The sequence below is a fragment of the Capsicum annuum genome, chromosome 2, assembly GCF_002878395.1.
Source record: "Capsicum annuum cultivar UCD-10X-F1 chromosome 2, UCD10Xv1.1, whole genome shotgun sequence".
NCBI classification, from domain to species: domain Eukaryota; kingdom Viridiplantae; phylum Streptophyta; class Magnoliopsida; order Solanales; family Solanaceae; genus Capsicum; species Capsicum annuum.
The window spans coordinates 134,521,554-134,532,129 of NC_061112.1; the positions used below are offsets into that span (position 1 = coordinate 134,521,554).

Below are 10,576 nucleotides of genomic sequence, written 5' to 3' on the forward strand. Positions count from 1 at the left end.
ACGAATTTCGACAACTATTACGTAGTACTTAACATACTTCAATTTATTGTTTAGCTCAGTTTTTTTTTTTTTTTTGCCTTCTTCTTCCTGTTTTTTTGGAAACAGCCTTACTACTTCTCCGGAGGTAGTGGTATGGACTGCGTACATCTTACCCTCTCGAGACCTCACTATGTGGGAATACACTGGGTTTGTTGTTGTTCTTCTTCTTCCTGTTTTCACATTTCCTTTTGAGTTCTGATTATTTTGGGGGCTTTCTGATTATTATGAAACTCAAATAAGTCTTCAATAATTAGAATAAAGTGTTCACCGCAAAGGAAAAAGAAGAAGAAAAAATCCATAAAATTAGAACTTTTAAGGAGATAACTACTTTCGCTATTTGTCTATCTTAAGCTTGGTGGATTCCCGTCAATAGTTATTTCTTAGACCATTAAATTGTATATTTTACATATATAATAATTATATGATAATCTAGAAGATAAAGTACTAACAAATGTATTACAACAGTTTGAACCAATTGGGCTTAACTGGACCAACATGAGTTTGTCGTGCAGTGGTGGAACTGCTCCACCTTTAATCAGAGGTCACAGATTAACACCCTCAGAATAGGCTATGTGATTCGTATTAGCTGGGGCTAGAATGCTGGTAGTAGACATCGGGTAGAAAATAAAAAATAAAAATGGGGCTTAACTGGATGCTGATTGAAGTAGAATGTCTAGTTGGCTGAAATTAGTCACAAATGTGTCCATTCCTTGACCAAAAGTTAAATTAGAAATAGAAACTTTACATAAAAGTGGTCCTTGGGATCAAAAAGCTGGAAGTAAGTAAACAAGGATTGTTGACTTTCTGATAATGTTTGGACCATGAGTGACAATATGGGTTCCATTATACATGTATTTGCACCATTTTGTTCCTTGCCACAAGTACACTTTCAAGTATCCAGTGGAATGCCACTATACCGATACTATTACCAAACAGCAATACTTCCTACTTCTTTTGTATTTCTTTCTTTATTCATTTGGTTCGCCAATAATTATTTTCCAATTATAACTCCTACACTCACATGGGCTGCACAAACAACCTCAAAATTGAAATTCTTTTTTATCACAAATGGTCGAATTCCTCCGTCCTTAATTAGAGATCTCTAATTTAAATCTTGAAAATGAAAAAAATTCTTACCAAAAAAATGATTTTTCTTTAATGGACCTTACATTTTGAAAATCTGAAGTAGTCGAATCATAAAATAGTATACTGAAGGTAAAATCCCCGAAAAGATAAAGAAATTCTCCTACTTGCTCCTTCCCTTTCTCTATGCCAATAGAAATACAATCTTTCAACTCTATATATAACTTCGAATAAAATAGAATGACACCTGGAAATCATGATCAAACGAATCCAAAATCTTTGTTAAGAATTACCTTAATTTAGTGAAGATATAGACACCAACTCCACTATTTCATTGTCGATTATCATAATGTACGACATTAACATGTGTAAGCCATAGGTTTAATCACATGTAGTCCTATGTCTATACTAAGTTAAAAAATTCCATTAATATCTAATTAGTTCCAACTTTTGAGATTTCTCTGGTCGTTAGAAATAATTGGAATTGGACCGAACCAAGATCCTTTAGTTGGGGGAATTCCTTGTACTGACAGCTTTAAAGTCATGAGAACTGATATTCCATACTAATAGAGACGGATCTACAGGGTAATATATCGCTACACGTGAATTTAATAACTTTTGTTAGATTTTTATATTACTAAAAAAATTCACAAAATATTTAGCTATAAAACTAATTATTATTTGAAATTACCAAACAAACACATAAACTTCCATCCGCCCATGATACTTGTTATATTTGCTATGTTGCTTGTATTCTTTAAATGTATTGCCGCGCTCAGATAGAATTCTTCAAATATACATTATTTTTAGGAGATTTGACACTAACTCATACACAATTTTAAAGAGTTCGAGCAAATATTTCGTACCAACTAAATGTCGAAAATTTTAGTTAAGTGTCGGGCTAGTTTAGTAGTCTGTCAATTCATTGTTGACCTCTTTTCTTTTTAAAATTTAAAAACATGCATCTTTCAACTTACCATTTGAGGTATAAACGGCCAAATGATTGCATGAATAATATGCCTATAAATAGAGGAGACATTTGCACGAAGAAGAACCAAGAAGTGGAAGCTCAAAAGTTGGTCACTAGACTCACTACTCAGTTTTGAGCTTACACTAATTGTTATCTGAAGAGTCATGGCTATTTCTAGTCGTTCTTTGTGTGTGGCTCTTCTTGTACTATGCATTGTTATGGTGTGTATGGAGGAGGGTCGTGGAGAGGATGAAGATGATTATTGCAGCTATGGTGTCTGGCGTGGCTGCAAAAGTTTTTTTAATCGTATAGGAGGAGGAGGAGGTGGTGGCGGTAGTGGAGGAAGTGGTAATGGAGGTTCGGGACATGGAGAGGGTCATGGTGCAGGGGCGGGTATGGGTATAGGTGTGGGAGGTGGTGGAGGTGGAGGAGGCCGTGGTGGTGGTGGTGGTGGTGGGGATGGAGCGGGTGGTTCTGGTCATGGTGAAGGATTCGGAGCTGGAGTTGGTACAGAGGGTGGTGGAGGTGGGGGAGGATCCGGTGGGGGAGGTGTAGAAGGAGGGTATGGTCATGGTAGTGGTTTTGGAGCAGGCGTAGGTTTTGGAACTTTTGGTGGACGTAAAGGTGGTGGTGGTGGTTTTGCAGGGGGAGGTGGAGGTGGTGGCGGCGCGGGTGGTTCTGCAGGAGGATCAGGTCATGGTAGTGGCTTTGGTGCTGGAGTTGGTGGGGGAGTCAGAGGGGCAGGTGGAGGGGGAGGTGGAGGTGGTGGTGGAGGAGGAAGCGGTAATGGAGGTTCGGGACATGGAGAGGGCCATGGTGCAGGGGAAGGGATGGGTGTGGGAGGGGGCGGAGGTGGAGGTGGCGGCGGCGGCGGCGGTGGCGCCAACGGTGGGTATGGTCATGGTAGTGGTTTCGGGATGGGTGTAGGTTTTGGTGGAAATGGTGGGGGTGGGGGTGGTGAAGGAGGGGGAGGTGGTGGCAGCAATGGCGTTGGTGGTGCTGCCGGCGGGGGTGGTGGAGGAGGTGGAGGAGGAGGTAGAAACACTAGTGATGATAACAATGGTGGTGGAGAAGGTTATGGTGAAGGAGAAGGCAGTGGGTATGGTGGCAATAGTAATAATGGTGGCATTGGGATGGGATTTGGAATGGGCATGGGATTTGGCTTTGGCATAGGAACAGGTACAGTAAGTGGAAATTTCAGTCCTGTTGATGAAGCTAGCAAGATTGGTGACAAACAACCCTAAAGTTTCAGTGCCAACTTTGCTCAAAAGATGATGAATTAAATGATCAACCAATCATTTGCCATGCAAGTTGTATTTGTTTTTTAATTTCCTGTTCTAGTGTAAAGAGAATAATAATTCGGATTCATGAGCGACCATAGTACTGTACAATGCCACAATCAGCAAAAGTTATATATTTGTATTCTTTCTTTGCATATTCATTTCGATTAAAAGGACTTTCACTAATTAGGAAAGTTTGATTGACAAATAATACTAATATGAAGTTAAAGTTAAGATAAGTCACACCTACAAAATTACTTCCTCATTAGAAAACTAAAAACCTCTTCTAGTTAGATATGCCGAGCATAGCTTGACTTGAACTATATTACGTATCAAGGAAATTCAAAGACAAGTGTCTAGAGATATGCAGATACATGAAGTGATCAAAGTCAAAAAACATGTTAAATCCTAGTTCTTCCTCTAATTATATAATCGAATTTTGACTTGGAAATAATGTTTGAAACGAAGTTGTTTGGAGTACTTGAATTTTTTTTTTTATCACAGCTGATTTTAAGGTGTTTTGCCCCCTCAGATTACTGAGCTGCCCCCATTAATTAGCCTATCTTGATCAACATCAGAATTCATTTATATGGTTTTTGATCTCATATATATGCTCTGTCACTGTGAAATGTAGCAATATGTTCAAGCAAGAGTTCACAGTGAGCAGTCTAGCTTTACTCAATGTATCCTTTTGAATTCTTTGCCCTCTGAAGATTTAGTGAAAGTTCCCATGTCAAACATACATTTAGGTAGCAGAATATTCATGTTAACAGAGTATGGACAAAGGAAAGAAATGTGAATATATCTTGTTGAACTATGTTTCATATTTGTGAGGCCAAATTCTGGATCTACTGCTTCATCCTCTAGGCCACTGTGGACTCACAACCTAAAAAAGATTAAGCAAAAATATACTCGTAAATAAGAGAGAACATGTTACGAACGAAAAACCAACAAATCCAAGTTTTTTTGTATGTATGTAGTAAAAATTATCTACAGTTTCTTTGTTAACATATGTTTGAACATCTTATGGAAGGATATATCCAAGAATAATCTCCATCTATAGATTAGTATTCCAACAGTTGAGATATATTACATCCTAATTAAACTTCCTCTGATATTGAAGGAATTAGTTTCTTACATTAATGCTAATTGTCATTATTATTATTTTTAAAAATAAATGTGGCATCTTGATCAACTTACATGCACTTTGACTAATTTCATGGGTCCCTTTTACCTCCCTCTAGCACCAGTATCGAATAACTTTGTCCACCAAGGTTGGATGTGTCATTATTTTAATGTTAACAAGTATATAGTAATTATCAAATCAGAATCTCAATTTGAGGCAAAAACCAGATTCGAAACATGAAGACTAGGAGACACAGTTTTGTCATGCTTTGGAATAAAAACATTGTGGGCTTTAGATTGAGCCTGATTCTATCTACACTTGTTTAGGCACGCACGCCTAATCACAGAGCCCTATCAAACCAGAAAATCTACTTATGAATCTGCTATTGCATATTTGTGTTAATGTTGTTTTGGAAAGATTATTAGAAGTAGAAAGTTGTCGATTGAACTCACCTCTAGAGTAGTAAAAACTAATCTCATCCGGCTAGCAACAACTGATGGCTCTTCAGCATGACCAGCAACTGCCATCTGCTCTAGTTGGAGAGTCTTCACTGGGAGCCTTCAGGAGAAAAGAAGAGCATGTTAATACATATGATACCTACTTTCTTGTTGAACTGAATGTAAGTATATCAACCAATTAACTACACTCAATTCTTGAACAAAACGAAATACTAAATTTAAACTTTCAACACATTCCTCAAAAGAAAAAATGCTGATGACAGGTTTCCCTCTTAACAAAAAAATATCTACTTTAGGATGATATGCCCTCTGGCAACCTTACCACGCCATTCCTCTCAGAAAGTATGCATTTGCTATGATTGCACAGAAGCCCTTCCACTGGGCTATCATTTCACCAGAAACTGGGGGTGTGGATGACCATCGAACTATAGTTGGTTGAGGGGTACATAGGATGGTGATGAATATAATGCTCAACCACATAATACACTCATCAACCTGCAACATAACCAGGAGTTATTAAATAACTGTCATCACTGATCTTTAGTAGTCATGTTGATTCTCATGATTACAACAAAATTTGCGTTGAATACATGTAATCAGCTGGTTTATAGGTCTGCATTTAAAAATGACTAAACTCAGACTCCTGGAGAGAAACTTTAATACCTACCTAACTATTCTGGCAACAGATCATTATACAGTAGCATGGACAAATACAACAACAACAACAACAACAACATACCCAGTGTATTCCCACATAGTCGGGTCTGGGGGAGGTAGAGTGTACGCAGACCATACCACTACCTCAGATGAAGTAGAGAGGCTGTTCCCGATAGACCCCCGGCTTAGGACCGATAGCAGTATACCAAACACAAAACATAAATGCATATAAACTAGTACAATCTTCAAAATAAACTAACACCACTAGCCATAAGATAATAATACAACCACAAGATAATACTAAAAACTCTCAATCCGAAACCATACACAACACTCAACACCACAAACAAGAAACTTCAGACACAAATAAAGAACGCTCCCCTATTGTTACCGACGCACTTTCACCCCCTAATCCTCTACCCTAATCTGCGTCCTCCACACCTTCCTATCAACAGTCATGTCCTCTATAAGCTGTAACTACTCCATATCATGCCTAATCACCTCCCTCCAATATTTCTTCGGTCTACCTCTACCCCGTCGAAAACTATCCATAGCTAGTATCTCACACCTCTACACTGGAGCATTAGGGCCCCTCCTCATCACATGCCGGAAACAACGTAACCTTACTTCTCGCATCTTGTCCTCCATCGAGGCCACTCCCATCTTCTTCCGAATACTCTCATTCCTTACCCTATCTTTCCTGGTATGGCCACACATCCATCCCAACATCCTAATCTCCGCCACCTTCAACTTTTAGATGTGGGAGTTCTTAACTGGCCAACACTCCGCTCCATACAACATAGCCGGCCGGACTGCCACTCTGTAGAACTTCCCTTTAAGCTTCGAGGGCACCTTCTCATCACATAAAACTCCCGAAGCGAGCCTCCATTTCAACCACCCAGCCCCAATACGATATGTGACATCATCGTCAATCTCACCATTGCCCTGAATCATAGATCCCAGACACTTGAAACTCTCCCTCTTCTGGATGGCGTGAGAGTCCAGCTTCACAACCACGTCAACCTCCTGCGACATATCACTAAACTTACACTCCAAGTACTCCGTCTTGGTCCTGCGTAACCGAAATCCTTTAGACTCAAAGGTCAGTCTCCAAATCTCCAACTTATCATTAACTCCTCCCCGAGTCTCGTCAATCAGTACCACATCATCAGCAAATAACATACACCAAGGCAACTCCCCAAGAATATGTCGCGTCAAAACATCCATCACCAAGGCAAATAAAAAAGGGCTAAGAGTCGATCCCTGATGCAACCCTATCAAAACCGAAAAGTGCTCTAAATCTCCACCTACTGTCCTCACCCAAGTCTTCGCTACTGTCCTCACCCGAGTCTTCACGCCATCATACATGTCCTGAATCGACCCAGTGTACGCCACGGGCACCCCTCTAGCCTCCAAACATCTCCACAGAATCTCCCTGAAACTCTGTCGTATGCCTTCTCAAGATCAATAAACACCATGTGCAAGTCCTTCTTCCTTTTCCAAAACTGCCCCACTGATCTCCTCACAAGGCGAATGGCCTTAGTAGTCGAGCGACCTGGCATAAAACCGAACTGATTCTCAGAGATAGTCACGCTCTTTCTCAGTCTTAACTCTACCACCCTTTCCCAAACCTTCTTAGTATGACTCAACAACTTAATACCTCTATAGTTGTTGCAACTCTGGATCTCTCCCTTGTTCTTATACAATGGAATAACCGTACTCCACCTCCACGCTTCAGGTATCTTTGCCGCCCTAAAAATGATGTTAAACAACCTTGTCAACCACTCCAAACCTGCCCCGCCAGTGCTCTTCCAAAAATCCACTGAAATCTCGTCTAACCCTATCGCCCTACCCCGACGCATCCTATGAATAGCCCCCTTGACCTCCTCAACCTTGATATGCCTACAATAACTATAGTCGCGACCCTCCTCAGATTTCTCCAAGTAGCATGGACAAATATTAACAACTTATTAACACTCTTGTTCTTTTCCAGACACCTTTTCCCATCCCAATATTAAGGAGGAACCCATGAAACGATCTGCCAATATTTCAGAATGAGAGTCGATATGCTGAGTTCCTAAAGAAACTTCCCGAGAAAAACAAATATTTCTTCTAATCAAAATCCTCAAAACTCCAGAGAAACTAGTCTATCTGAAACCAGACAGCAGCAGAAATTTTTATTTCAATGTATGCTGGTGTTACCCTTTTACTTTAAGAAAGAGGCAGTCTAGTAATAACCTTTCAGATAGATCATCTTGGTGGCTATACAACTTTTTGCAGACAGTGGGAAGTAAGTCAATGATTTGGCAATCTAAAAACAAAATATGGCAACAAATCAGGTCTAAACAGATCTGCCTAATTGAGCCATCAAAACACAAACCAAAAGTAGAGTTCTCACTTTATTAGATTCAGCATTGATTAGAGCGAAGAACATCAATAATTGAAAACACCAATTCTGAACACCTAAAAACTTCAGATATAAACAGGAACAGTTATATCTTTTGTTATGATGTCATTATTTTCTTGAAATGTAATCAAACAACAGCATGCATCCTCCTTATCACATTCGACCCTTTCCTATTAGGAAAAAAGAAACACTGCTTGTATATGCTTTTAACAGTTTAGCGTAGTCTTTGGTTGCCTTTATCGGCAGTTCTCAGGAAAAAGATACTACTTTTTACACATGCTTTATTAGATCAATTTCTATTGTCAGACAACATAACCTAGGGATAGTAGATGCATCTTTGTCAATTTTATGGATAACAAAACATATGTTTCTAGAATGACAACTAGAACCTTTGCAGCTATCTCGGTTGTAAATCTAAACCGCTAGAATTGCAAAAGACTCACCTCCACAGATAAAATCTTGGACTTCAGGCTGGTACTTCCTCCATATGTTTCCATGGCTTCAATTTCAACACCAGATTCCTTCAAGGAAATCAGTTCTTTCCTTAATCCTTCATCAGTACATCCCAAGGCATATGCATTTACACCAGCACTGATGAACTCCTGAAAGATCAGAACCATAAGAGCTAATAAAGAAAGCAACAAACAGATGTTACAGATGAAGGAAGAAATAACTGAGAATACTTTTAAGTTGTCACCTCCTCCACGCTCAACAAAATTCTTGTATCGCCTGAACAGGCTGATAGCTATATTTCGGGAGGAACGATACTCATTTTCAGGAGAAGTAGCATCTTGCGACCGGCACTGGAGCAATTAAAAAAATAAAAAAGAATTACATAAAGGCAAGTCCAACGTCAAGAGAGAGAAAATGTTCTAGTGAGCACTTACCAGCAATCTATATGAAGCGGCATGCTGACAGAGCTTATAAGTTTTCAGTTGACTAGTCCAATTCCAAGAAAAAGAACAACTGCTGACTCCCTTGGCAGGAGAACTCACCAGGGCAGCAGAACTAAGATTACTAATCAAAGGATTGACATTTTTACTCTTGCAAGGAATGGCTTCATGCAGAACACTAGTATCCAGAAATGATTGGCAGCTGTTAATGGCTCGTGGATTCTGAAGCCCTAACATTGTTGAACCATGATATGCTCACCTTGAAGCGACAACAAAAGATAAAAGAATGAAACTCAGGATAATCTTGTTTCCTACTTACAATCTTCAGAAACATTTCATATATATTAAGAAGTCAAAGCACTACCTCTTTAGCAATTTAGCGTTGCAACGGATGACTATGTAGTTTCTAAACTTTTTAAAACCACTCTATGTTTCCTTGAGTAAGTGAAACGGGAAACCAAAAATCTGTTTCTTCTCGACTTAGCAATATTACATGACTTGGCTATCACTCACACTCTTCAAATATTTCTCCAAAATCAAAACCTTAACTCTATTGATTAGTAACAAAAAAGGTGCAATCTACGCAAATTGAAACTGTGAACTAGTTCATTCACACAATGATCACATCTATTATCTGCTTTCACCCTTAATGGATAATCCAACAAATTTTATCTACTAGCAAGCACCATCTACAACTCAACACACAACAACAGAAAGGTACCAGCATGAACTACTAAAACAACTACACCTTAATCTTAAAGTAAGTTGGCATCGGCAATTCAAATTCCATATAAAAGTTCACCTCTGTTCGGATGCATTTCATTCTAATACAGGAAAATAATTCGTGCTGAAAGATTATCAAGTCCAAGAGCGACACAGCAGTTATGCACAAACTTATAAGGTAATAGCAATAAGATTATGACCGAGACAAATTAAAAAGACAAGAGTTTGCGAGAGCTATGTTTTCAAAACCAACATTCAATCAATCACTAAACTTCGATCCAGTTCTCCCCATCCATTCAACTTCAGTATTCATCCCCCTTTTCAGGTCCAATGAATTAACATACACAGATTCTATTGTAACTAAAGTGAAAATCAGGAGATAATTTTAGTGGTTATAGATTTATAGTAATAATAAGGAGAAAGGGGTGTCAAAAAAACAAACCTTTCACACTACTAAAAGAGCTTATAAACTAACCTTATCAGCTGTTTAGAGAGAACTATAACTAGGAAGATGAGAATTCAGTTTAACAACAACTGAAATAGAAAGAAAGATCAAGAAGATAGCCAGCCACGTATATGCAGACAGACACCTATATACGTATGCACAAACAAAAGAGATGCTTGGATTTTGTTAAGATACATGAGAAGAATCCATTGGAGAATTTGCTGGGGCCACAATAATTTCATGAATGGTTCAAGATTTTCTTCATCTGAATTCCTTTTATTTTCTTACCAAAATTCTCAATTGCTTCTTAGTGGCTGCTGATTTTTTTTATGTTGACCTTTCTATGTCGTTACACCTGTAAATTATGGGTGTGCAATATTTTTGTGGGTGATTTTTTAAAGAGTTAATGCATAAAAATAATCTTAAACTTAATGCGAAATTATAATTTTAACCTTCAACTTTAGACCTTTAACTATTTAAAACCTAAATAAATAT

General features: G+C 38.6%; 2 protein-coding genes across 6 annotated transcripts; one reads left to right on the forward strand and one right to left on the reverse strand.

The window, feature by feature from the left end:
• Positions 1-2,256: 2,256 nt before the first annotated feature.
• LOC107858235 (glycine-rich cell wall structural protein 1-like) lies at positions 2,257-3,336 on the forward strand. The gene has a single exon (XM_016702922.2). It carries the CDS (start codon positions 2,257-2,259, stop codon positions 3,334-3,336), a length of 1,080 nt encoding a protein of 359 aa, XP_016558408.2.
• A 709-nt stretch (positions 3,337-4,045) lies between these two features.
• LOC107859601 lies at positions 4,046-10,463 on the reverse strand. 5 transcript variants are annotated; one of them, XM_047407068.1, is made up of 7 exons: positions 10,370-10,463; positions 8,908-9,172; positions 8,704-8,823; positions 8,464-8,622; positions 5,279-5,451; positions 4,951-5,056; positions 4,046-4,258 (listed from the first exon to the last, which is right to left on the reverse strand). In XM_047407068.1, exons 2-7 carry the CDS (start codon positions 9,148-9,150, stop codon positions 4,229-4,231), a joined length of 831 nt encoding a protein of 276 aa, XP_047263024.1. In that variant the 5' UTR covers positions 9,151-9,172; positions 10,370-10,463; the 3' UTR covers positions 4,046-4,228. The 5 variants fall into 5 exon arrangements, with proteins under 5 accessions (XP_047263024.1, XP_016560139.1, XP_016560141.1 ...); XM_016704653.2 differs by having other exon boundaries at positions 10,112-10,415; XM_016704655.2 differs by having other exon boundaries at positions 10,277-10,402.
• Positions 10,464-10,576: the final 113 nt, after the last annotated feature.